Raw genomic sequence first — 27,300 nt, forward strand, 5'->3', positions numbered from 1 at the left:
CCGATCCCAATGACAGCGAAGCAATTTGTGATAACTTTCTGCCTCCGAAACTTGTCCCGCCTCCTCTTTAGTCTTACCTCCACTTATCACCATGATAGATTTGGCGTCTTCAAGGAGCGTTTGTTCCCCACGTAGAAGGTGGTCTACAAAGCATAGATGGTCATTTCCCGTTTTTTGGAACTCCTGCAAAAACCACTCCGACGCTTGTTCCCCAAGACCATTACCTCCTCTCCATATGGAATGGCACGGTACGATTATCAAATGATTGTATTTCATAAGTGTAGTCTAAGGAAGTCACACACGCGAAGTTAGTGTGACTTCATGTAAATATATGTAACACCCGACAAGCGCTTTCCAATGACAGAAAGCCGCGATTACCACCATAATGTGAAAGATCTGGTGCGAATGGCCCACAAGATCAAACATTCCTTTTGCGTACCTGTTCTGCCCTACGCAATTGTCTTCCACGTGGGTAAACCTCTCTGGAATTCGTGCAGCATAGAGGCAAGCACCCAATATGTAAAAGAATCCCTCGCAAATTAGCCAGGAAGCATTAGACCGATCCTCAGCTTGCTGCACGCCAAATTTCGCAACTGCAGTCACAACCGGCAAAACTCCAGAGAGGCCGAAGGTAACGAACATAAGCGAACGAAAAGGTCGATAAGCGGGTGTTGCGAATTTGCTATCGAACGTAATTTTGGTGCAAATAACTCCAAGAACAGCAAAAAGTCCAATATAGAAATTCCTCCAATGCGGAATATCATGAAACGCGAACAACACAATGGAGTTAAGGGAGCAGGTTATAAGGACGATTATTCCAAAATAGTCACATTGATTGCCCATTTTTGAAACCTTGTGAGAATGGCACTTAAAGCAATGAAACGAGGCGGACAGGAAAAGACAAAAGGTTGCTGCAAAACCGAACTGATAGAAGTTCAATATTTCCCATATCTTTGGTGCCACTTCGAAATTGGGTAGTTCGTACATTAAGACGTACGTTATCTGGCAAAGTGTTACAACGGATGGAATTAGATGTGAGTATATGTTGATCGATTCATTGTGCCAGTATGATAGAGATCTGATACATTCTTTATAACTCTTCGTTTCCTTTACGTAACCGGAACGGATGAAGACATTATCTTGCTGCCACTCATCGACTTCATCATAGAAATATAATCTCCTTTTCTCATTCCTATCCTTGTTCAATTGAACAAATGCGTCATCTCCATCCTGGTTCAATTGCACTATTGTTTGAGGTTTTCTATTGGTAAGCATAAAAAGTCGGTTTAAACTTGAGAAACAAAAGGTCGTATATACTTCTCCCGCGCACATGCGGGGTACGCTAACTTGAAACTCGTATTCTTTTCTTTTTTTTATCGCAACTCGTCACCGACTCATATAAACGACTTCGGGATTCTCTGAATAAGTTCCCAGTATTGTGCCAATCTTCGTTTGATGTCTCTCGATATCCTTCGATTGAACGACTCGCCAGCATAGAAAACTTTCCATCCGGAGTTAGACCCATTGAAAGAACCATTGCATCTTTCGAAATACCACTTGTTGACAGGGTTAAGACTTCGAGACCTCCAAATGACCTCATCTTGATAAGCTTGTAACATCAGCTTAAAAATTACGTCTGCCATGCTAGGAAGGCCCTGGTTCTTCCGAGTGATGGCAAATTTATCAAGGTAGGGCACTGTACGTCCATCAGACAAGATTTCATTGGTAATCACAGCACCTCCGTCGTAGTCTCCAATAATGATGATGCAGTCGAGGTTACTATTTATACGCTCGAAGTAATCTTCCGAGTTGAGACGTTTCCCAAATGAGTCATTGATCATATCAGTAAATCTATCCTTGTCGATGTAACCCTCTCTCACAAGCCCATCGAATTTTTCTTTCCAGCCCAAATGATGAGTGAAGGAGATCTTCACATCGAAGCCCTTTTTGATAATCGATGTATAAACCTGAGGAGTTCTCGAACGGCCTGAGGGTAACGATGAAGAGATCAAGGGTCTATCCGTCAAAATATTGTATGCAATTGGGTTTAGCATGTCTGTGTGCTGTGTAAGGTCTTCCGGTCGAAGTATAATGCCTGTAGTATCATTCTGTTTTGCTTGTCTCTCGTTGGCAAGTAGAATCTGACGCATATTGAAGAGGTTCGCTAGATGCTTGTCTCTAACGCTCGGGTCAAGAAATCCAATATGCAATTCAGAGATAATGTCAGAATACTCTTGCGAAAGGTTTACAAAGACATGACTTGTTTTATCACGCTCTATCGATGGAATGCCGCCAACTGGATCAATGAAGACAACCTTTTGGATGTCTACTCCATTTGCTGCCTTTAGTGAAGTTATGAGCGCTAATATCGCATCTTGAGCTGGAATCACGCAGTTCTTGCCACTTGTTACATCATAGGCAATGGGTACTAGTATAGGAATATTCCCTTGGCATATCGGAAGATTGACCAAATTGGCATCGAAGAGAGTCAATTCATTCGCACTTTTGTTAAAAGGGAATGATAAAGGAACAAGATGAAGCGAGTTGGAGGACCCAGCGTTTGACATCGCACTTGCCACCTCTAACGCTTTCGAAGCAAGACATGACATTCTGAGCTTGTGGTCCACAATATTATTTCCAGCATCATCTAGTATTATTAATGGAGAAACTCCTAGTTTTTGCAAGGTTTTGAAAGCATGAATCATACGCTTTAGAACAGATGTATGGAGACTTGAAGGGACCCTAAAAACGGCGGCTTTTCTTGCATAGCTCCTCAAAGGAAGATTGCTTTTCTGTAATGGCGATTTATTAGCCAAAAAAGATTCACTAAGCTATTGTCTGTTTCTTTGTGATGAAATCTGCCAGGTGAATGGAGCAAGCTTCTTGATGACTGTTCTGTCCGATACCTTGTCAAGTACTCCTTCGCTTCTCTTTTTGTTGTCGTCGATTTAAGAATTGACAAAACTAAATCACGTTTCTCTGTGGACGTATATCGGCCGATCCATTCCTTCCTCAATGGCAATAGTTTCATATTGTCAAGAAAACAAGGAACATAGAATGGTCGAGCTTATATCAGACCACGTGACTCCCTTTCGTCGTCACTGTAGGACGTCTGGTCGGTGTTGTTGGCAGCCTCATGCACACGTCTTAGTTGATTCATCACCGTAACAACGAATGGTTTTATCTCATTAATTTCCATGATCGATAAACCATCAAGCTGAACGTTGGATTCATTTAGTTCTCTGAGACCTCTTTGAGCTTTCAGCTTACGGATTTCTTTAAGATCCTGAAGTACACAGTGCAATTGTGAAACAGTGTCGGAAAGGTCATCCGATGCGTACAGTAGGAAGTAGCGGGCTATCTCTTGCCAATTCCAGGGGAGTTGTGAAAACTTATTCAAATTTTGTTTCTCCTCCTCAAACTTTTCCTTCAAATAAACAAAACTTAACCAAAAGGGGGGAACAAGGTTACATTTGCCCTGTTCCTTTAATACTACCGCCACCCACAATGGCACATCGGTTCGTGACATCACCTTGAGGGAAGGAACGGTTCTCTAATTGTTAGAATTTTGAAATGTGTTTCTATTACTTTGACGTACCCCAACTAAACCTATTGACTTCATCGAATACCGAGGCAATATTGTAACAGTGTCATTACCTGAGAGAAATTGTAGCTCTTTGGGAAGCAAATGGCTTCGGTAAAGCTCTGGGACAACCATACTGAAAGAAGGATGGGCTGGAGTTTAAGTATACATGTCCATGGAATATAATCATAACGCGATGTCCTGCAACCAACGCATCGCTTCAGCTAGCACTGGATCGCGCATAGTCAGGTCCTCTCCTGTCAAAGTAGAGGACGCGTTCAGATAAGATAAAAGTACACCAATACACCCAATTAGCCGTTCATGAACGGAAAAGTTTCCAAGTATGAAGCTAGCCTCTGCTTCGATCAATCTCTGTTGCAGAGATTTTTTTGAGCTTTAGACACGCTGAAGTAGACGGACTTTCGCATATTAAGAATCGGCAATACCACAGCTTCCTTGAAGGCCAACAAGATCATACTTTCTAAGACATGGTTCGGTGATGTATAACCAGCGAGAAGAAGGAAGTCTGAATCTAAACAACCTTGTAACGGTACGAAAATTTGTAGGAGCGTAAACCTAATCGTTCTATTGAAGTACTGCCAAATGTCCGACAACATGATCCAAAGGTCGCATAGTCGCTGCTTAGGTTCTCCTAGATCCCTCTCGCCTTTACCCCTCCTCGCAATATAAATCCAATTCTTCCTCAACAGTTCGAGCCCGCTTCTCGTGAGATTCATAAGCTCCTGTAGTATCTCGCGGAGCTTGACTTCGTTTGTTTCCTCATGAGGGTCGTCTTGGTTTGAACGATCGAGGCTTGCCTCGGAATCTTCGTAGATCTCCTCAGTGGGTCTTCTAGGGGAAAAGACAACCTCCACGATATCAGTGTCCACAAAACGCGCAAGCAGTTCGATACTAAATTCGATTGGGGTTGCCAAAGAACCAGTTTTGTCCATAGTCGGTTGAAACATAGGCTCTAATGCTTGCGAGAGATTTTGGAAGCCCTCAGACAAACCAGAGGAATTCAATGTTTGACGTCTGCGAAATGCCGTTCCATGTGATCCGCCGGCTACATTCTTGTTCCACTTGCGTAATATAAACTGATCTGCTGACATCAGATACTTTCTGTGCAATTCCTGTAGTGATGTTGGGTGTGGCTGATTATGGGCCCCGTGAGTAGAGGAAGGCTCAGATGATACAAAACGATACCTCAAAGCCATAGATGAATCTGTTACAACAGAATTAGAGCTTTGAGAAGACAATGCAACACCCGGCCGTCCCAACTGCTTCCTCGAATGGGTATCTTTCTTTGGATTCTCATTTTGGTGACCAGTGTTGCGGTGAAAGAACTGGGCTATGGAGGAGGTTGAGTTTGTTAGCTTATTGAGATGGTCTTCGGGCCTAATTTGCTTCCCAGTATAGCTTATCTCTGAATTATGGCTCAAGCTTTGCTCTTTTGATACAGATTTAGCTCTGGCCTTCTTGGTAGTAAAAAGAGTCTTGCTCGCGAAGGGCCTTTCATTCCTCTCAAAATTTGATATGTCTCGGCCGAGCGATAGTTCCCTGTCACCTGCTGTCATTCCATTTTTGCTCCTGCTAAGAAGCCTGCTAAGCGGGTTTTTTGTATAGACGGTATCGAGACTAGAGGTTTGCGATACACGGGAGAGGTGTTTCCTCAAACTTGAAGACCCCACATACGGAAAACCTCCATCCTCGCCATCATCTGAATCTCTGGATGAGTCACTTTTATACATAAGTTTCGACGGTTTAAATACTGCCCTTGTTTGCTCAAGATTATTGTCTTGGTGTTGATTTGTTTCATGCACTTTGGGGGTTCTGTGAGTCCACTATTGAACCCCGAGCTCATATGTAATTTTGTCGCGAATGTGATAAATTATAGACAAACTGGAATCTAAGGAACGTACTGAGGCTCCAGAATATCCTTTTTTTTTTATTTTTCTTTATTTACACAAATGGCATGATGTGTAGTACAGCAGGGAGCTAAATGTGACTGTATCAATGACTACTGACAAAAAAAAAAAAAAAAAGAGGAGGTCAAGAGGGAGAAAGGATAGGGCACCGCTCAGAGACATCCGTCATGGAGCCTAGCGATGAGCAGCATTATCAAATCACCAGAATCAACTATTCAAGGATATTCGAAGCATTCAGATAGCCTAAAACCTGGACAGGCCTCTGGTACAATCTTGAAACTTGAATCTTTGCTTGCCCTTATTCCAAAGCCAGTATTTTTGTTTTTCCTAATGTGGTATAATGTCAATAAACAACTGAATCTGCAATATTCTACAGGTTAATTTCAAACTACGCAAAGTTATACATCCGATCTAGTATACCATTTTTGCTTCAATGAAAAATCCATTCGAAGAAGAACCATTAGAAACCACCGAAGAGCCGGTTTTTCCTAATGCTGCGTTCACAAGACATTCGCCTCGAAAGTTATATCAGATTAGCTCTCGTGGAGAAGACAGCCCATTCGACGACTTCACCCGAACAAGTCGAAGAGATGAAAGAACAAGCTCTCCCGATATATTTGCTCGAAGCTCATATCAGGGCCAGCAAGTATTGACAAGCCGTATAGGGTCCAAAACTCCTGATCTTGGAATTCATGACTCAAAGACTCCACGGGCAAAATTCACCTCGAAAGAAAGTCCAAAAAGGCAAAGACAAGGGGGCTTTTTAATTCCACAGAAAGATAGTGACACTATGCTGAATGAAGATGCTTTGGCGATGGATGTATGCTCTTCAAGAAGCACAACAAAAAGTGAAAGGATTCTTGAACTACCTCAGCCTATATTTACTCCTGAAACATTCGCAGAAGCAAACAATCAAAGGTCATTTCTGAATAGCGATTCCGATGAGAAGACTGTGGCCTCCGACCCAACAGATGAGTACGAGTTTCTGGCTTATCAGAAGGCTTATGATGAAATATCGATGTCAGACACTAACACGGCTTATAGTTCCGGCTATCATTCTGTGGAAGGAAGCGAGAGTGATTACTTTGGGGCATCCATTGACAGAGACATGATGAGGAATTTACCCGATGGTTTTGTTCCACTGAAAGAAAAGACCACTACCAAACGAAAGGTCAGATTAGTAGGTGGAGACTCTGGAAATTTTGTTCTCGAGAATCGAGTACCAGAAGAATTAAGAAAGGTGTTGACGAGAACCGATTCTCCATTTGGGGAGTTTACCAATATGACGTATACAGCCTGCACCGCTGAGCCAGACGAGTTTGTGAACGACGGCTTTACTTTACGACCTGTAAAGTATGGACGAGAAACAGAGCTTGTCATCTGTGTGACAATGTATAACGAAGACGAATATGCCTTTGCAAGAACAATGCATGGCATAATGAAAAACGTTGCTCATCTATGCTCAAGAGCGAAGTCAGCTACATGGGGCAAAGACCTGTGGAAAAAAGTCCAGGTAGTTATAGTTGCCGATGGTCGCAACAAAGTCAATGAGGCTGTACTTCAGCTCTTGACTGCTACTGGCTGCTATCAAGACAATCTAGCCCGTCCTTATGTGAACAACAAGAAAGTTAATGCCCATCTATTCGAGTATACTACTCAAATTTCTATCGATGAGAATCTAAAGTTCAAGGGTGACGAAAAAAGCCTTACCCCCGTTCAAGTACTTTTTTGTCTTAAAGAGAAAAACCAAAAAAAAATCAACTCCCACAGATGGCTCTTTAACGCTTTTTGCCCTGTTCTTGATCCCAACGTTGTCGTTTTATTAGATGTGGGAACGAAACCAGACAATCATGCAGTATATAACCTCTGGAAAGCCTTCGATAAAGACTCAAATGTGGCTGGTGCCGCAGGCGAAATCACGGCAATGAAAGGAAAAGGATGGGTGAACTTGCTTAACCCGTTGGTTGCTTCCCAGAACTTCGAGTACAAGATGTCTAACATCTTAGATAAGCCATTGGAGTCTCTCCTTGGTTACATCACGGTTTTACCTGGTGCGCTTTCAGCTTATCGTTATATCGCGTTAAAGAACCATGCAGATGGTACTGGCCCTTTGGCTTCATACTTCAAAGGAGAAGACCTCCTCAATTCTCGGCGGCTCACAAACAGCAAAACGAATTTTTTTGAAGCGAACATGTATCTTGCAGAGGATAGGATACTCTGCTGGGAGTTGGTTGCAAAGAGGAATGAAAGCTGGGTTCTTAAATTTGTGAAACATGCTACAGGAGAAACCGACGTACCCGATACTATACCCGAATTTTTGTCACAGAGAAGAAGATGGATCAACGGTGCGTTCTTCGCAGCTCTTTACGCTTTGAGGCACACTTCCAGGATCTGGGAGACAGATCACTCTTATAGCAGAAAGTTTTGGCTTTGCGTGGAGTTCCTTTACCAGTTCGTGAGCACACTTTTTTCGTTTTTCTCGTTGAGCAACTTTTACCTAACATTCTACTTCCTTACAGGATCTTTGGTTTCTGAAGAAAGTATTGGAAGAGGTGGGTTTTGGATCTTCACCATATTTAACTACCTATGCATTTGCACACTTACGTCATTGTTCGTGGCATCCATTGGTAATAGACCACATGCATCGAAGAACGTGTTCAAAACATTGATCATATTACTCACTATCTGCGCTTTATATGCCTTGATAGTGGGATTCTATTTTGTGGTGAAAACAATTGAAAAGTTCGGAATGGGTGACTCTTCAACATTCGTTTTCGTTAGCATTGTTGTTTCGTTATTAGCGACTTATGGATTGTATACATTCATGTCCATATTGTATTTGGACCCTTGGCACATGTTCACATGCCTGGTGCAATACTTCATGATGATACCATCTTATACTTGCACGCTCCAGATCTTTGCGTTCTGTAACACTCATGATGTTTCATGGGGAACAAAGGGCGATAACAACCCAAAGGAAGACAAGATGAATCAGTATATTATCCAACAGAATGAAGAGGGTGAATTTGAGGTCATTGTACAAGACTATAACATTGACGAGGTATACCTTGAGACACTTTTCAGTATCAGGTCACGGAGATCGAACAAGAAGGTCAGAGCGCTTTCGGACCAATCAAATGATCTTGATGGTGAGGACTACGCCAAACATGTCAGAACTAAGGTGGTTCTTCTGTGGCTACTTATGAATCTCATCTTTATTTTAACAATGTTGCAAGTCTATGAACCCGGAGAGACAGGCAGAAACTACTATCTTGCATTTATATTGTGGATGGTTGCTTCCCTTGCGTTGTTTAGGGCCATAGGATCGGCTGGGTATCTTGTTCAGCATTTCGCAAGGTGGATAGTTGAGTCATTTAACAAGTGGTCCCATAAGAAGAGCGGTTACCATAGTACGCGTATGAATGCTCTCAATTAAATAAATTTGCTTCTGGAACGATGTAACTGTAGAGATTATGTGCAAGAAATGCGTCTATCGCGAAACGATGATGTTGAGCCGAAAAAGGAAATCAAGCATCAACGAAAAAAAAAAAAAAAAAAGAAGCAATAAATAAGCAGACTTCTCTGTAATTACACAATCTATGGTTTCACTTACAGCTAATACCAAACGTAAGCAGCCAACTGAAGTCTCCGGCCCTTCGAAAAGGGCTAAGCGCTCAACTTCCTCGAGGATCCTAAGCTCGTACCAAAGCTTACCGGATGTGAATCTGCGTCCCGGCCAGAGCTCTGATGTGATGCTGGTGTTTGTATGGGGAACTGGATCAATGTGTGAGTTAGGACTCGGCCCCAATGCGCTGACAAAGGAAGTCAAACGTCCAAGACTCAACCCATTCTTGGCTCCAGAAAATTTGAATGATACTGGGATCATTGATTTTGCTGTTGGGGGGATGCATGTATTGGCCTTAGATTCTAAAAATCGGGTATGGTCCTGGGGAAATAATGACAACAAGGTCTTGGGTCGTGATACAACCAAAGCAAAAGAGAATCTCAAATCCGTCGATGACTCCGATTCCGAGGACGAAGATGGGGACTTAAATGAGGCAGAGTCTACGCCTGGCCTTGTTCAGAATTTACCCAATAATAACGAAAAAATTGTCCAATTGATTGCAACGGATAATCTAAGTGGTGTGCTTTATGAAAACGGAGAGGTGTACACTTGGGGTACATTTCGAGGGAATGAAGGGTTGATGGGATTTGACAAGAATATCGCAATCCAAGACACTCCTTGTATTTCTCCTTCGTTAAGAAATGTTGTACAACTTGCAGGCGGTAAGGACCATGTATTGGCTTTAGATTCCAAGGGTATTGTTTACGCCTGGGGTAATGGCCAGCAGTTCCAGCTTGGGCGAAAAATACTAGAGAGACACAAGATGTCTGCTCTTCTGCCACAGCAATTTGGTCTCTATGATATAAAGTACATTGCATGTGGTGACTACCATTGTTTTGCAATCAGCACTAACAATGAGGTATTTGCATGGGGACTTAATCAGTATGGGCAGTGTGGCGTAGCAGATGATGGGCAGCTTGAAGACGGCTCGCTTTTGATGAAACCCACAAAAGTGGAAGCCTTATCTGAGATTAAATTGAAGTCAATCGTTGGTGGAGAGCATCATTCTCTCGCGTTAACAGAAGATGGCCAAGTCCTTGCTTGGGGCCGAATTGATATGCAAGAGTTGGGAATTCCACCCGACCGCTTACCTAAGTACACATTTAAGGATGCTCATGGCAGAGCAAGATCTATTCCTCGGCCTACTTTAGTTACCATTGGTAAGGCTGATCATCCAAAGATAAAAGCTATTGGTACAGGATCCCACCATTCGTTCGCCGTAACAGAAGATGGTGTCGTTTATTCGTGGGGCTTTGGCGACACATATGCTCCTGGCCTTGGACCTCTTGATGATGATGTAAAGGAGCCCACGAGAATTTATAACACTGCCACAAAAGCGATTGATATCTCCATGATTAGTGGCGGCGGTCAGTTTTCGGTGAGCGGTGGAAGAAGTATATCTTCTGCGCTGGCAGCCGAACGGCTTGAGAAGTATGAGGCCATTGACGGCTGAAAGTGCTCGTCGCACAACATCCATGCTTAGCTCGCAGGTTACATAGATAGCTATATATGTAAGGAATTACAGTGAACTTAAAAGATCAACCCGACTAGTAACTTAACTCGCCAGCGTTCGTACAATTCGAGGCAAGAAAAAAAAAACGAATTAAAAAAAAAGAAAAAATCCAAGAAACCAAATCACGAGCTATAAAGTCTACAAAAACCAAGAAAGAACATCTCCATTATCTACGCTGCAAGTCAAAAAAATGCAAAGAATGTGCCCGCCAGAATCCAGAGAAAGTATAACTCAAAGAACCATATAACTACACGAAAGAATGTAGGGACTGAGCGACCGTTCCAGCAGCTGAAACACACGAGCGCAGCCAACCAGTATCAAACGTCTAGTTTCGTGGTTGGTTGACAGACATTATTTTTTCTTCCAAATGCATCCGTTGAAGGCACCAAATATATTCAACGATAAACGATTAAGGAGTTGACCACTCAGTCTCAACCAAATTGTTGAAAAAACCCAGAGACAATAACTTAAGAACATTTAGAACCTAGGAGAGGAAAGCAGCCTTGTTTTCAAATATTCTGTTCTCATTTACCGCAACTCGAGAATTGCGTTGCCAAAAAATTATGTAGGATTTTGACAATAGCTCCTCCATGAATCAAGCGTATTACAAAATCTAGTCAAAAAGGTTTACCAAACTTTTTGCAATTCAAAATCTCGTAGCGAAACTTAGCCCACGAACCAAGAAACACATTGAGCACAGCTCCTTAACTAACTAAGTCGAATTCTTCCAACGACTTTCGTAATCTTTCAAACTATGGTAAGAACTGATTCAATCTCTTCGGTGCCGCCATGGCAGTCAATACCACTTACCATAATGTGTAATAATGATTTTCTGGAACTACAATAATTTCATATACACCGTGCTGACCTTTATAGCATTTTTTCCAGTGGTGGATTCTATAGACCGCTACAAAATTCCATTGATCAAGCAATTATCAAAAAGAAGTCATATCAAGCATACCGCGAAATATCGCCATGGTCGCTTACATTCATGAGTTCGACGAGCTGTGTGTCTCCCAAATGCACTAGCTGATTAAATCTTTATTTCTAAGAGTGGCATGACGTACAATGCCCCTTTCCAGATCACTCAATATTCGCCCAGTGTTGCCAAACCATGATTGCGCAACAGATCACTCAATATTCCCCCAGTGTTGCCAAACCATGATTCCGTAACAGATGTCTAGGGATTGCTGGTACATTGGATTAAGTCAATATCAATAGAGAATAAAACAGAAATACGCCATGTGCCAGCAAGCCGTGCTTTCACACTTGCTTTGTGTAGCACGTAAACAAGCAAACACCTAAATAACGTAGAGACACTTTAGGTCGCTCTCATAATGAGTCATCGAGACGCATCGATATCCTCAGACCACGAAATGCTAGATATCCTTCTGATGGTAGGGACATGTGTCATTTATCCTTCATCTCTAAAAGGTAAAATTCTTTGTGTAGGAGGCGACATTTATTTGGCAATCGTCATTAGCCAGTTTAATTATGTTCACGAGTCATTTATCTTCACATTTTTTATGTAGCTAGGTCACATCTGCTCATTAGATTCTCTGACAGTATCCCGGATTTTAAATAGTGTGTTTGATCTGTGTTCACATCGGTTTGATTTTGCTCTCATTTTGAAAAGGAACTATCCGTTGATGCAAGATGATGAGTTAGTTCATCACTAATGACAGGAGAGTTCGAATAGAAAGTTTTCACCCTTTAACAATCTTTGCCTTAGGGCCACGCCTACTTGTTCGAATCGTCGAATGTTTGTGTTATCTTTACATTCTGTTTGCTTTTGTCATACCTGATTAGTTTCATGTGTGACTTCTTGTTAAAAACAAGCGCACGAGAGAGCAAGAGGGAGTACTTTCTTTTTATTATTATTATCATTAAGGGGTGGTAGTGAATGTGCAGTGTTCTGTCACGAAGTGGCGAGTTTGGCTTGGTTGTAGTATCATCTCGGTTGTTTAATTTTATTTCATGTGAGATATCTTTATTTTGTTTCTTTTTTTTTTTTTTTTTTTTTTTTTTTTCATATAGTTTGTGGCTCTTTTTGCTGCAAGTCTGCGGAGGGAATACCTCGTTGCGCAAATTTTATTCAGAAAGGTGTGGGAACCACCATGATTGATCACGTGGTCCAAAGAGATTGAGGGCGGTCTACTGTTATAGCGAACAAATCATCAAGCAGTTCTATAAATGGTGGCGTTACCCTACTTCGCATCCTATCAGAGTGTTGTTGTGGGGCGCTCCGAATTAATCAGGTGTGCGCAGCCTTCGATAGCTTGCTGAGTGTTAAAGTTTTGATTTTCCTGTATATCACGCGAATCCACTGTTTAAGTTGATTGTAACGCGGTGTCAACACGTCAAACATCGCTATGACGAAAAGCAGTCGATGGGGGAGCCTTATTATTGCTGTCGTCAGCTTAATGGGTTTTGTACTTTTTTCCAAAGGCTTTTTCCCGGGCAAGGTCATCATTCCAGGCCATGCCGATTTTGCAATGGAAGGAGCATTTGAACTGGAGCTGGGGAATGCTCAATTCGAAAAAATCATCCTCATCGTCGTGGACGCTTTGAGGTCGGATTTCATGTTCTCTAACTCTTCATCGATGACTTTCCTTCAAGAACTTATAGAGACGGGAAGTGCGTTGCCTTTTACGGCTTATTCCAACCCACCAACGGTAACTTTACCTCGTCTCAAAGGAATCACGACAGGCCAAATTCCCAGTTTTGTGGATGCTATTCTCAATGTTGCAGACGATAAAGATAATTCCCAGGGGCTTAGCAACACGGATTCGTGGGTAGGCCAATTTCTCAGGCAATCTAAGGACCGGAAAATTAACTTTTTTGGAGATGACACTTGGCTCAAGCTATTCCCTCCAAATGAATTTTTTAATCAAAGCGAGGGAACAAGCCTGTTCTTTGTGAATGACTTCACAGAAGTTGACAGAAATGTGTCCCGACATTTGGAGCGTCAGTTAAAGGAAGACTTTGATGGTCTAATCTTGCACTACTTGGGCGTTGACCACATTGGGCATACAGGGGGACCGAATTCGTTGCATATGCCCATAAAGCTAAAAGAAATGGACGATGTATTGAAAATGATGTATGAATCTACTTTAGATGATGATGATTCCACTCTTGTTGTGATAATGGGAGATCATGGAATGAATGAAGTGGGTAATCATGGGGGATCCTCAAAAGGTGAAACAAGTCCGGGACTCGCGCTAGTATCTCGACTATTCCAATCCATCGAGCCAAAACAAGACCCCATACAGAGCGAATTGCAGGAGGATGATTACGAATATCACGCTCTCATCGACCAAATAGATCTTGTACCCACGCTTTCGGCTCTTTTAAATTTTCCTATCCCCAAAAATAATGTTGGTATTATCATACCGCATGTTCTTAATTGTTGGGCTTCAGATAAAAAAAAAAAGAAGGTACTCCTAGAAAATTGTGAGCAACTCTTTGCTCTTTGCAAGGCGCAACACATTTCCGAATTAAGTTTTTATTCAGCTTTAATCGAGGACTTAAGAGATTTAAATGCACACGCAATTGAAGAATACTGGCTGTTTCTTCATCTGTTGAAGAAAAACATGACTCGAAATGCAACGAACTACGCCTTAACACCCATGTATACCGGACTAGCTCTAGTAACCATTTCAAGCATGGTGATTTCGTTGATAGCATTTTACTACTTGAAGGATATAATCTTGCGACAGACAATCTCAAGTGTAATCTACGGAATTACATTGTTGTTATACTCTGCCTCACTTCATGGCTCCTCGCTTATCGAAGAAGAGCATCAGTTTTGGTGGTTTTGTCTAGTCACTTCTCTTTCAGTGTGGGCTCTTCTTGGTGGCATTAAGTTGAGATTTTATGCTGTATGCCTCATATGTGTGAGGCTTATCAGGTCCTGGAGTCCTTTGGGTCAAAAAGACAGATCCACCCAAAATATAGCGGAGACCCTCCTGAACTCGCAAGGCTTGTTATGGACTCTAGTGATTATTGCATGTATAAGTGTGCCAATTCGCAGTGGAAGGCGATCGATGACAACCATTTGGACCAAAATGTCGTTAGCATTAGAAGTGACCATGGCAACTTGCACACTAGCATTAAAAGTGTTGCAAAGCCGCATAGATGGCAAGCTGCTTCCTTTCTTGTTAGAGTGCATCATTCCGCACAAGATGGATGACTTAAGCCAGCTACAAAGCTTAGCGGTCTCTTATTCGCGCTTTTTCTACCTTTGCGTCCTTCTTGTTATCATTATTAATTTGTTATGTCGGAAGCAGGTAGATTTCGATCATAGCATTACCATTCTGCACATTTTTTTACATCAATCGAAGGTGGAGATTGTCCCATTGTACCTTGTTTTTGGTGCATTAGAAGGTGTACTTTCCTGTGCTAGAAGACAACAAGGGTTCGAAGTACTTTTATGGGTAATTACCTTTTGCTTGCAAAACATTTCCTTCTTTTCCATTGGCAACTCTAATCTGATTGCAACAATTGACCTTTCAAATGCATACAATGGCCTTCAGCACTACGATATAGCTGTGGTAGGGTTGCTAACCTTCATCTCAAACTTTGGCCCAGCCTTATATTGGTGTCTTGCATGGTATCGCTTGTCCCGTAAATCAATGGTTCACAGTGATAGACACTCCCATTACCAACTAGAAAGAAGCTTGATACTGTTGACATTTTACAATGTATCGCTTGCAAGTTTGATTACCTCTTGCATTGTCCAGCGCTATCATCTCTTCATTTGGTCAGTCTTCTGCCCTAAGGTATTGTATTTCGCTGCTTGGTATGTATTAGTCGAGATTGGCTTCAACATCATCATCTGTCAAACTGTGGGCCTATAAGATGACAAGATTTAGTGCGGTATATATATTAAATACAGCTCTATACTCATTGGAGTAACTGGTCCCTAAAATGAGGTTGGTTGTTCGCGTACTTCGCCAGACGTTTGTCTTTAAGATCGTGCATCTTCTTTTCTGATTTCCAAGCTGCCTGTTGTGCCTTCGTAATTGGCGTGGCAGTATTAGTGAAAATCTGCCTACTTTCGGCTGCTACCACTGTCCCTTGACCCTCAGAAAGAACTAACTCTGCCTTCGGTCTGCGAGGTTTTCCCAGCGCCCTGTGTCCAATCGAAACCCCACTTGGAAGTACGAGCTCATCGCCAAGGTTTATAATGAAATCTTCGATGCCACTCTCTTCGTAAACGTCGGCGAGGTCTTCTTCGTCACCCGAAACGTCTTCCCACGCATCATCTTCGATATCGGAGGTCACTTTATTAACATTGTCGAAATAGGTCGACGAGAAATCATAAAAGTCGGAGATTTCTAGCTTTTCTTCCTCTGTTTCATAAGGGATTCGTATGTGACGCTTGCTATGCATGTGTTCTCTGACCGCTTCTAGATTCTTACCTTGGTAGGAGCAAGACAAGCATACATTTCCCAACCCCAACTTCTCGCCGAGATACGATATTAGGCCTTCAACATCGACTAAATATTTTTTCTCAGGGATAAATAAGCCATGCACCTTGGTCATATGAGAGACATTCTCCTCTACAGTATTGAAAGTTGAATGCTTCTTGTTCTGACAAAATAGGCATGTTGTCGGTTTGATATCAACCCGTTGTTTAATCTTCTCTTCAATAATCTTATTGGCATCATCTTCACCGGCGCTCTGGTTAGGTTCTGGTTTATTGGGTACATCATCCACACCCTTCAATAGTGACTCACGTTGCTGCCTCAATCGTTCTCGTTTTACTTTGCGATCCTGTTTAAGCTTTCTTTGCTCACTCTTTTCAGTATCATGAGCAGGTGAAGATGAACTGGAGCCGCTCTCTATAGTTTTTGATTTTGATTGAAATGTTTCTTCATCAACAGGAGGAAGCTGTGTGACACGTCTTTTAAGATTATACCTGTGCCAATCTGTCTTCATATGACATCTTTGTTGTTGGGATTCCTCAAAAGAAAGGCCACAACTAAGACATGTGAACAGCATTTGATAAAATAAGGAAAAAGGGTGATGCGATGAGCATCTGCGTTGATTACGTATTTTTTTTTTTTTCTGTGGAACCTCATCTTCTCTGCAAATACGCGCAAAAAAAGCAGAAAGTGACAATCTTTGAGAATTCATTAATTCATCATGCCTCAGCCAATAGATGACGTTAAGACTGTGATACCAAAGCTTATTGATACTGTTAGGTATTCTGTTGCAGTATCAGCACATGATATAAACTTTTATCGAACAATAGATGCTGAGATCGACGGCATTTCTTCTGATTTTTCTGACTTGCTTTTACGCTTGTTGGATAATTTAGCTGATCGGGTTCACCAAGATAAACATCCTCTACATACCAAGAGCAAGCTTATTTGGGAGCAGGTAGAGTCATCTCTAGATTCGATCTATGAGAAGGTCGACATTGCTACTGAAAAACGTACAATCAAAATTCAAGACGTACAGGAAAGTGGATTGCAATCTACAGCAAGTGGAGACATCGAAAAGCCACAGCATAAATTCGAGGACGAAGTTAACAATTCTGACATAAGTCCATTTGTTCCTAAGTTAACATCGAAGCCCTTTGCTCTTGAGCCACTTGATGTGCTGCTACGCTGCGATGCAAATGGGCTTTACCCTCAACCTTACGAGCATGAGATCATGAGTCAGCCATATCCAGAAGAGATATTAGTGGTAAGTGAACCTATTAAGCCACATGATTGGGATTCGAAAGAAGCGATAATGGTGTCTACAAAAGACCAATTAAAAGAAATGGTTGAAACTCTTCAATCTTCCAAGCAAATTGCTGTAGACTTGGAGCATCACGATTTGCGATCATACTATGGTATAACGTGTCTCATGCAGATTTCAGATAGAAACCAAGATTGGTTAGTTGATGTCTTGGCCCTCAGGTCTGAAATGGAGATTTTGAATACCGTCTTTGCGGACCCAAAGATTGTCAAAGTGTTTCATGGTGCCTTCATGGACATAATATGGCTTCAGAGAGATTTTGGACTTTACGTTGTATCACTTTTTGATACCTATCATGCTGCAAAATTGTTAGGATTTCCTAAATTATCACTCGCTTACTTGTTGGACCGATTTGCAGGTTTCAAGGCATCTAAAAAATTTCAACTAGCTGACTGGCGAATCAGACCATTGTCTTCTTCTATGGCAAAATATGCCCGAGCAGACACGCATTACCTTCTTTATATTTATGATAGTCTTCGAAACCTATTGGTCACCGAGGACAATTCAAAGCTCAAACTCGTTCTTCATTCATCGCGAAAAGTGGCGCTGCGCAGATTCGAGTACATCAGATTCCGAAATTTGGACAGTGAATTTATCGACGAAGCTACACAAATCATGAGGAATTATAATATTTCGATAAAGTATGAGGCTCATGTGAGACAAATATCTGCCTGGAGAGATAAATTGGCAAGAGATTTAGACGAGTCGCCCCGATATCTCATGCCGAACAGTGTATTAGTGAAGCTCTCAATTGGTGAGATGCCGGCGAACGTTCTCACATTGCATCGAGTATCCAATGTTAACTTAGACAAAGAAGCTTTGGAATCCTTGGTCCAGTTAGTCCGCAGTGCACATTCGAGAAATCTTCAAAATGTCGATTTAAATAATGGATTGGAAGAAGATGTACCACAACTGAGACAGCGCTCGGTCAATGACCTTTTAGACGGACAGTCGCAGCTTTTGCTGTCGAACGGGGATCTCTTACATCATCAGTCAATAATTTTTTCTGCAAGGCTCTTAGTGAGAATACCTAGAGCGACTACGGGGAAGGTGATCAAGCCAAAAGGTGCATTCGAGTTGATGCCCTATACCCCTCACCATCGACTACATCAGCCGAAGAAACGCTGAATATTTGCCCACCTCAAATCGAGGCAGAGGAGATGACAAGAGAAGATGAAGATCATATGTTTGTTCAGGCCATTAAAGAACATAGAAAGTCTACGCATCAAAATGAACGTAAGGCTAGCCGTGTCGAAGTGAAGTCACCAAACTTTTTGAATTATGAAAAAGCTTTACAAGACCAAAATGTCCAAAAGGAAACAGCGAAGTTACGTAAAAGGAAAGAGCTGTTCGACCCAAATCATCAAAACTTTGGACGAGAGAAGCAAAAAAGGCGTCGTTTTGTTGGAGGAAAGTCTGCTGCTTTCACGAAATAACACTCTTGTCCTTAGCATGGCCCGAGCTCAAGATTTCTTTGGGCTGCAAATGGCGCTTGACTGTAATTATATCAATAGTATTTGCGATTCCTTGGTTCTACTAATTGATACCCTTATCTTGTAAGCTTTATCATTATTTTGTAATTTTGGGCTGTAGATAGTGCCAGCTGATTCATCTTCCTCAAAGTTGCTTCCTCTGAATCCCTGACTGTTGAAGCACGAAATTATCCTACATATAAATAACACTATCATCATTTACTCCTCCTTATACCGCACTGGCACGATAAAGATTGAGTGAATTAGATATGAATTTTTACATTGTACCGTCGAGCCTGTATCAAACACAGCAGAAGATGAAGAAGAAGAAGCCCAAGGCTAGTGGACGCAGAAGGTCTAGTAGAGGCTCTCTGAATAGTCGAATCTCCGCTGAAACGAAGTCCTCTATCTCAGAGTCTACAGAGCTGCGACACCTGCTAGATTCTCCAAAGGACGTGCCCATGATGGATAGCAGTGCTCCTCACACTGAAAGAGATAATGAAACATCAAACGCGGATTTCTCACCACGAGAAGAAAGCCTTGGGGAGCCTCAGCATCTACCATCAACGCGTGATAGCGCCAGGAGCCAGTCTGATAAGAAGCCCTCGAAACAACAAGCTTATCTGCAAGTTCCAACTGCATCCTCGATATTGTCCCCAGAATGTGGTGGCATAGAAATCAAGCCCGTTAACCATCAATCTAGGGGCGAAAAGGAGGATATCACGCACCGTAAGTCTCCTCAAACTATCCCAGAATTCAGCATTATATCCTCAGTTGCAGGGCTCAATTCAGAAACTTTTGTGAAGCGGTTCTTCTTGACACCGATGTTTCAAACCTTAAGATACAAGAACTATTTAGACTTGCTTGAAAGCCAACATGAAGCTGACGCTGTGACTTACGCAGAAGTGCGAAATCAATCATTTTGCAAGTTTGTGAACAAATTACTGTCCGAACTGGGAAGAGAGCAGGGAGGCGAGGAGCGTGATGCTGACTTGTATCGGCACGAGGGGATTCTAGCGTGTGAGCTCTTCAAATGCAGACAGTTTTTGAGAAGACTACTCTCGATGAAGATAGGTATTGATAATCTGAATGTTTTGCATTACCTACCGGAAGAGCTTATTCAGGCAAACTTCACCAACTATGTCAGATATCTACTCAGCCTCCCGTTGACATTACCCGATTTCCATGAACATCTAGACTCTGTAACAGCGTCGCACTACAAGTTTAAGGCTTCACTTCAGGAATTGAAGGATAGGTTGAATTCAATAGCCCAAGATGGACTTGGAAATGAGGCGTTAGTTCTTCCTGGTGCAGACGTCATAGTGCAAGCCATAACGAAAGTTCTGTACGAGTACATTCTTTTGGAGCAGTATCATATCGATGTTTTAGCTAAGTTGGGAAACAACTCCGTATTGGATCGACGGATCGTAAAGCTTCTATTCAACTTATACAGCTTGAACATGAAGCTCGAAAATAAGGAATCTTTGAAAATTTTGAACTTCAACATATTTTTCAGCGCTCAGTATTCGTGGTACCTCGCCCTAACTATCCCATTTGTAAGAGTTTTTGAAAGCAACATCTTTGTTCACGACGAGGCAGAGCAGTATGGTGACCACTTCAAGACACTGGATCTTGAACTACACGAGTCATTTTTCAAGCAGCTCAAATTTGAGTCATTCGAGGATTTCAACAATCTAACCAAGGCTGATCTCATCAAATTGCGCAAAAACTTAGAGGAAAAGCCTCATAACAGTGGATCAAGCCATGGCGATACCAGGCCTGCGAGACACAAACCTGACAACTTCGAGTATCTTCGTCAAGGTATTTTTGAAATCAAAGCCGAGACATTTCATGTAATTCAGTCTCGTGATCTTTACCTACAGCTCAATCATGACAATTATCATGCCGTCATAAGGGAGTTTCACAGGATACTAAAGAAAGGCGGTATTCTTGAGCTACCAATACACATCCCCAAGACTTCGCCGCCTCGCGATTCTACGACTTCATACTTCCCGAAGCGCCCTTCTAACGACATATATTACCGAGACCAAAGCTTAAAGACAGATTTCATAACGGCTATTTTTCTGGAATTGAATGTTGTCTTCGGTTCCAGGAATGTTATGCTTGGCAGTGCCTTGATATCGGCCGAAAGCAAAATGAATACTTTTGTTTCGAATCACATATCGTTAAGACTTCACGATATGTATGGAGATATCCAATCTTTTCTATCAGCATTCAACGAAATGTCGAGTCCTGCAGGTATGGTAGGAAACTACTATTTCTACATTCGTTCCGAGAAGACGTGAAGTTCATCAAGACCTATACACCACTGAGTCATCTAGCGCGCCTGAACGCACAATACAGAACATTATTCTCCAAAGTGTTCGATCTGTTCATTTCATCATGACAAAGGTTCACATCATCGACGTCGAAAGCGGTAACTTAAGAAGCTTGACAAATTCTATTAAGTATCTTGGTAACTACGAAATCGTATTCATTCGTGACACACAGGATTTCAAAACATATGATCATGAAATTATTAATCTTGTCTTCCCTGGAGTTGGTAACTTCGGTCACTTTGTTCAACAGCTTAATGATAGAGGCCTCGTGGACTGCATCAGAAAGTATTTGAAAGATGGAAGGAAGTTACTAGGTATTTGTGTTGGTTTGCAGTCCTTACTTGAAAGCTCAGAAGAGAGTAGCGAGATATGCGGAATGAACCTTCTTAGCACGCGCTTGTCCAAATTCAACAAGAATGATGAACTATTCACTTCCAAAAAGCAAATCAAGTCTGTTCCTCATATTGGCTGGAACACTGTACATAGCATCACAGGAGATGAAAAGAACGCTTCCAAGAATGGTTTTCTTTACGGGATCAACACGTTCGACAAGTACTACTTTGTCCATTCGTACGCAGCAATGGTCGATACAGCGGAGAAAGAAGATGTCATCAGGCAAGCGGAAAACAACGGCTGGAGATTTGCATTTTCCACTTATGGTACGGAAAAATTCGTCTCTGCTGTTTCAAGAGGCAATTTTTTTGCAACTCAATTCCATCCAGAAAAGTCTGGTGTGGCGGGGTTGCGAGTAATAAAAGCCTTTTTACAAGGTGAAAAGGGTACCGAAGTTCAGGATAGGCCGAGTGTTACGCATACTGGCTGCCCCTCTCGTAGGATAATTGCGTGCCTTGATGTTCGGACGAACGATCAGGGAGATCTAGTTGTCACCAAAGGTGATCAATACGACGTTCGCGATAAGTCAGATTCACAAGTGGGGGCTGTGAGGAATCTTGGGAAACCTGTGGAACTCGCTTACAAGTATTATCAGCAGGGCGCTGATGAAATCACTTTTCTCAACATCACTTCGTTTAGAGACTCCCCCTTGAAGGATCTTCCGATGCTCGACGTGCTTAAGCTTGCAGCAAAGAATATCTTCGTACCGTTAACTGTGGGTGGAGGTATTAAAGATGTGACAGACCCCGTCACTAACGAGACCGTTCCTGCCTTGAAGGTTGCTGAGCTTTATTTCAAGTCAGGTGCTGATAAGGTGAGCCTTGGTTCGGAGGCTGTGACTGTTGCGGAAAGATACTACGAGTTAGGAATGGCCAAAGACGGAACGACAGTGATCGAACAAATATCACGTTGTTTCGGGAACCAGGCGGTTGTCATATCTATCGACCCAAAGCGCAGGTTCATTAAATCTCCATCGGAAACCCAAATGCAATGCCTTAAGATTTCTGACAGCTCTGATTTCGGCCCTAATGGCGAGGAGTACTGCTATTATCAGGTTACATCGCAAGGCGGGCGTAAGTTTCATGAAATCGGCGCATTGGAGGTTTGTGTCGCATGCGAAGATCTTGGTGCAGGCGAGATTCTATTGAACTCGATAGACCATGACGGGTCCAACAGGGGGTTTAATCTTGAGCTCTTGAAGCAGGTGAAAGAAAAAGTTACAATACCAGTTATTGCGAGCTCTGGGGCAGGTTGCCCCGCTCATTTTGAAGCCGTATTTCTGATGGACTGTGGTGTAGACGCTGCATTAGGTGCTGGGATGTTTCATAGAGGGGATTATGAGGTCTGTGACGTAAAGCGCCATCTTTTGCAAAAGGGAATGGACGTTAGGTTAGAAGTAGATATGCTGGTATAGAGCGCACTAGGACATGCATTAATTACATACCGGAATCAAGGATCATAAGTCAAAGAGGGCCAACCGAATGATTTAGAAGAAAGCAGTCTTAATCTAATGCAGCGCAGAGATACGACGGCAATCACCATTCATTTTTCTTTCCATCTTTTTTAACATAGATAAGATTCATTCTGAGCTACCAGTTTTTCCCTCAATGGTTAATGATGTGGACGAGATGAGCCTGACCAAGATTGTGAATCTTGGAAGCAGCAGCATTGAGAGTGATGAAAAGCATCTTCTTAACTCGATCGAAGATGTGAACTCCTTCAAAATACCTTCTGTTTTCTTGAAAGACGGCCTTCTGTTATTGAAAGTTTCCCATAAGTCTCGGAAGCGGGTGAAACTTAAAGTCGAACCTTCCAATTTTAAATTTGTTTACGAACTACCGAAGGGAAAAATCTACGAATTTTTGGTGGATGACATAAAGGGACTTTTTTGGGGCGATTCCGCGCTGAACTTTAGGGAAGAATTCGGAATTTCGAAGGAGTTTGACAGACAATGGCTATCAATAGCTTTTTTTAATCAGTCCAAGAACAAACTCAAAACACTACATTTGATTTGTGATACCACCTATGACTTTCGTCGTGTCAGGACAATGTTCACTGGCTTTAAGAAGCTCAAGGATGATATTGCGCAAAACTTCTTTCTAAATTTGAGTGATCTTCACGATTCTACGAGGTCTATGGTGGCTGAAAAAGCGGAACGAGGTTATGATGTTGGAAGAGATAGCCTTTCTTTACTGGATGTGGTGAAATTTACGAAGCGCATGAATATTAATTTGAGCGAAAGGAGGATTAGAGTACTCTTCCAACAGGCGAAGATTCAATCAGGATCTTCAGATACCTTGCTGTTCGATGAATTTAAGACTTTTGTTACATTGCTCAACAAAAGAGAGGATCTAGAACATATATGGACACATTTGGTTTATGGAAACCCTTCCATGGACTTCTTGCAATTTAAAGTCTTTATGTCACACCATCAGAATGAAAACTCTAGCGAGGCGTTGCTCAGGAAGTGGTTCATAAAGTTTGATTCCAATCTGAAAGGCTATTGGCAACGACTGGATTTCAACTCCTTCCTTCTCTCAAGATTTTGTAATCCAGTACGCGATCCAGGCGAAAAAGAGGGATACTTCTCAAGGCCATTGAATGAGTACTACATCTTGTCGTCTCATAACACTTACTTACTCGGGCGTCAAGTTATGGGAGAATCTTCCGTAGAGGGATATATCAAAGCATTGCAGAGGGGATGTCGTTGCTTAGAAATTGACATTTGGAACAATAGCAATGACAAAGATCTAGAACCCGTTGTGAATCACGGAAGAACATTTACAAACGGCATTTCTTTGAGGAATGTGGTGAAGACTATTAAAGCTTACGCATTTCAGGTAACCTCCTACCCGTTAATTTTGAGCATCGAAAACCATTGTTCCCCGGAATCTCAAAATGTGGCTCTTGAAATTTTTCGGGTCGTATTTGGAGATCTTCTAGTGAGAAAACCGTTGTCGGATGATAGGAGACTTCCTAGTCCAGAGGATCTTCGATACCGTATTCTCCTAAAAGTTAAGAAAACAGATGGTCCCTTGGGAAAAGTAGATGAAACTTCTGCCTCGTTGAGCACGGGGACCTCTACTGCCACAGCTACACTGCTCAGTGACAGTACAGAATCAGGAAGTTTAGGCCTAAAGATGAAATTATCAAAAAAGAGCTCAACAAAGTCGGTTATCAAACCGCTTAGTGAAATGGGAGTTTATGTCCAAGGGGTGAGATTCAGGAACTTTTCGTTACCGGAGTCTAAGGTTTTTAATCATTGCTTCTCATTAAGCGAGAAGTCCATAAACACAATGCTTAGGGACGATAATAAGTGTGCATCACTCGACAAGCATAATCGAAACTATCTCATGCGAATTTATCCATCAAAAATTCGACTTAAGTCTACAAACTTTAACCCCATAACGTATTGGAAGCATGGAGTTCAGATGGTGGCAACTAATTGGCAGACCTATGATATTGGGCAGCAAATTAATGAAGCCATGTTTAATGCTCCATTAGGTGAGGGATTCGTTTTGAAGTCTGAAATCTTGAGGGCTCCCTACTCTAGAGAAAAGAAGGTCGTCTCTCGTACCACGACGTCTAAATCAGTCGAAATTACTGTTATTAGCGCTCATCAGTTACCGAAGCCAATTGAATGGCTAGGAGACATTAATCCTTTCATTAGTCTTGAGATCCTCGGGGCTGACGCCGTCAGGTGGTGCCCAGACAAGCCCGTTACGAAAATTGTTGCAGGTAATGGGTTCAATCCTGTCTGGAATGAGAAATTTACTGTTAACTTCGATGGCCCTTCTGAACTTGTTTTCTTGAAAGTTACGGTGGCCTCATCATCTTCTGTTGAAGTTGTTTCAGATCAAAGAGAAGTTGGTCTAGTGATTCAAAATATTTGCGACCTCAAGAATGGTTTCCGATACTTCATGCTCAAAGACATGTGTGGAGAGCAGCTTTTGTACTCATATATATTTCTCTACATTAGTTTGGAAAGGGCGGCGTGAAGATACATTGAAATTGTGAATAATGTAGACATTCAAGGGATGAAGGTGCGAGGACCGAAAAAAAAAAAAAAAAAAAAAAAAAAAAAAAAAAAAAGGTCCTCATAGCAAAGGCGCGATGAGATGCTAGAGATTAACTTCTTCTCATCATGGGCAAGATTGAAACAACAGTGAGCTCAAGAAAACGCCACAACCCTCTCGAGAGGGATATCGCGTCTGACGGTGGCAACCTCAAGAAGAGATTCCCAGGTTCAAGTGAGAAGGGCAGTTCTCAACATGATGGCTTTTATGATGCCTCCATATCTAGGAAGATTTTAAAGCTAGCGAAAAGCCAGCAAGAAGAATTAGATGAGGATACTAATTCACAGGTCTCTGTGGCGCTTGAACTGGATGATGAACTGCAACGCAGTGTTTCAGACATGGAGGAGTACGACATGGCCATGGATCAAGCCATATTGTCAGACAATGACTACGAGGAAGAAAGCCAAGTCATTTTGCATAATGAGAACGATCAAAGCTTAGTCGATTCTTACTTTGGTAACGCTGAACAAGCCACTGTCACTTTAGCCGACAAGATCATGGCTAAGATTCAAGAAAAGGAATTAAGACAAGCTTCGGCTGACGATATCGTGTCCGATCAGCAGGGTGTCCGTCTTCCTCCGAAAGTTATTGCTGCTTATCAGAAAATAGGGCAGATTCTCTCGACCTATAGACATGGTAAGCTTCCGAAGCTTTTTAAAGTACTTCCTTCATTAAGGAATTGGGAAGACGTTCTCTTCGTTACAGATCCTGGCTCTTGGACACCCCACGCAGTTTGCGAAGCCACAAAGCTCTTCGTGTCCAATTTGTCGTCGAATGAGGCCCAGATATTCATTGAGACGGTTTTACTCCCCAAGTTTAGGCAATCGATAGAGGATAGTGACAACCACACTCTAGATTATCATCTATACAGAGCACTCAAGAAATCCTTATACAAACCGGCTGCATTTTTCAAAGGATTCCTTTTACCCTTGGTCGACGATCAGTGTACACTTCGCGAGGCCATGATAGCATCCTCTGTCCTTTCGAAGATATCCATTCCTTCATTGCATTCTTCAGTTGCTCTCACACAATTAGCGCAAAGAAGTTACACCCCGGCTAGAACGGTATTCATCCGAGTTCTCATTGAAAAGAAATATGCTTTGCCATACCAGACCTTGGATGATCTCGTTTTTTATTTCATGCGATTCAGACAAGCTTCCAACGATGATCAAATACTTGCTGAAGATGCTGTGTTGCCAGTCGTATGGCATAAGGCTTTCTTAGCTTTTGCTCAACGGTATAAGAATGACATTACGGACGACCAGCGAGACTTTTTACTTGAAACATTAAGACAAAGATTCCATGGCGCCATCGGCCCAGACATCAGAAGAGAGTTAGTCAGCGGTAGTAACCGGTCTACAGCTACAGATGATTTGGCGATGGAACGTGCTTTTTAACAATACGAAGTTTTAGACACGATCGGCGGTGCGTTTTCGTGCATCTTTACAGAGTTTATGGCCATCCGCCGAGACAACAACGTATGTCTGAACGGCTCCTATGATAGTGAGAGCTACCGTCGTTCCAATCCAAAGACCATGCAATGAACCCCTCCACAGAGAGTAGAAGGATAGATATATCGACAAAGGAATGCCCACAAGATAATAGGAGACTAGGTTCA

General features: G+C 42.2%; 8 protein-coding genes across 8 annotated transcripts; 6 read left to right on the forward strand and 2 right to left on the reverse strand. All coding sequences in view use genetic code 12, as the record gives it.

The window, feature by feature from the left end:
* Window positions 1-1,394: 1,394 nt before the first annotated feature.
* Window positions 1,395-4,536, reverse strand: CXQ85_004776 (uncharacterized protein; the record flags this gene model as incomplete). The annotated part of the gene is made up of 3 exons (XM_025488385.1): window positions 1,395-2,730; window positions 3,087-3,361; window positions 3,988-4,536. 3 exons carry the CDS (start codon window positions 4,534-4,536, stop codon window positions 1,395-1,397), a joined length of 2,160 nt encoding a protein of 719 aa, XP_025343047.1.
* Window positions 4,537-5,944: 1,408 nt separating this feature from the next.
* Window positions 5,945-8,947, forward strand: CHS1 (chitin synthase; the record flags this gene model as incomplete). Its single annotated transcript, XM_025488386.1, has 2 exons — window positions 5,945-7,194; window positions 7,282-8,947. The coding sequence occupies 2 exons, from the start codon at window positions 5,945-5,947 to the stop codon at window positions 8,945-8,947; spliced, it is 2,916 nt and encodes a 971-aa protein (XP_025343048.1).
* A 163-nt stretch (window positions 8,948-9,110) lies between these two features.
* CXQ85_004778 (Ran guanyl-nucleotide exchange factor) lies at window positions 9,111-10,589 on the forward strand (the record flags this gene model as incomplete). Its single annotated transcript, XM_025488387.1, has 1 exon — window positions 9,111-10,589. One exon carries the CDS (start codon window positions 9,111-9,113, stop codon window positions 10,587-10,589), a length of 1,479 nt encoding a protein of 492 aa, XP_025343049.1.
* Window positions 10,590-13,144: 2,555 nt separating this feature from the next.
* Window positions 13,145-14,841, forward strand: GPI7 (mannose-ethanolamine phosphotransferase; the record flags this gene model as incomplete). The annotated part of the gene is made up of 2 exons (XM_025488388.1): window positions 13,145-13,823; window positions 14,612-14,841. 2 exons carry the CDS (start codon window positions 13,145-13,147, stop codon window positions 14,839-14,841), a joined length of 909 nt encoding a protein of 302 aa, XP_025343050.1.
* Window positions 14,842-15,554: 713 nt separating this feature from the next.
* REI1 (Rei1p) lies at window positions 15,555-16,655 on the reverse strand (the record flags this gene model as incomplete). Its single annotated transcript, XM_025488389.1, has 1 exon — window positions 15,555-16,655. One exon carries the CDS (start codon window positions 16,653-16,655, stop codon window positions 15,555-15,557), a length of 1,101 nt encoding a protein of 366 aa, XP_025343051.1.
* Window positions 16,656-16,799: 144 nt separating this feature from the next.
* Window positions 16,800-21,180, forward strand: CXQ85_004781 (uncharacterized protein; the record flags this gene model as incomplete). Its single annotated transcript, XM_025488390.1, has 3 exons — window positions 16,800-18,468; window positions 18,516-18,750; window positions 19,128-21,180. 3 exons carry the CDS (start codon window positions 16,800-16,802, stop codon window positions 21,178-21,180), a joined length of 3,957 nt encoding a protein of 1,318 aa, XP_025343052.1.
* A 97-nt stretch (window positions 21,181-21,277) lies between these two features.
* On the forward strand, window positions 21,278-25,604 carry CXQ85_004782 (imidazoleglycerol phosphate synthase, cyclase subunit; the record flags this gene model as incomplete). The annotated part of the gene is made up of 2 exons (XM_025488391.1): window positions 21,278-22,810; window positions 23,184-25,604. 2 exons carry the CDS (start codon window positions 21,278-21,280, stop codon window positions 25,602-25,604), a joined length of 3,954 nt encoding a protein of 1,317 aa, XP_025343053.1.
* A 146-nt stretch (window positions 25,605-25,750) lies between these two features.
* Window positions 25,751-27,079, forward strand: ENP1 (snoRNA-binding rRNA-processing protein; the record flags this gene model as incomplete). Its single annotated transcript, XM_025488392.1, has 1 exon — window positions 25,751-27,079. One exon carries the CDS (start codon window positions 25,751-25,753, stop codon window positions 27,077-27,079), a length of 1,329 nt encoding a protein of 442 aa, XP_025343054.1.
* Between the last annotated feature and the right edge of the window lie 221 nt (window positions 27,080-27,300).

This window comes from Candidozyma haemuli, assembly GCF_002926055.2.
Source record: "Candidozyma haemuli strain B11899 chromosome Unknown H_2014730914, whole genome shotgun sequence".
NCBI classification, from domain to species: domain Eukaryota; kingdom Fungi; phylum Ascomycota; class Pichiomycetes; order Serinales; family Metschnikowiaceae; genus Candidozyma; species Candidozyma haemuli.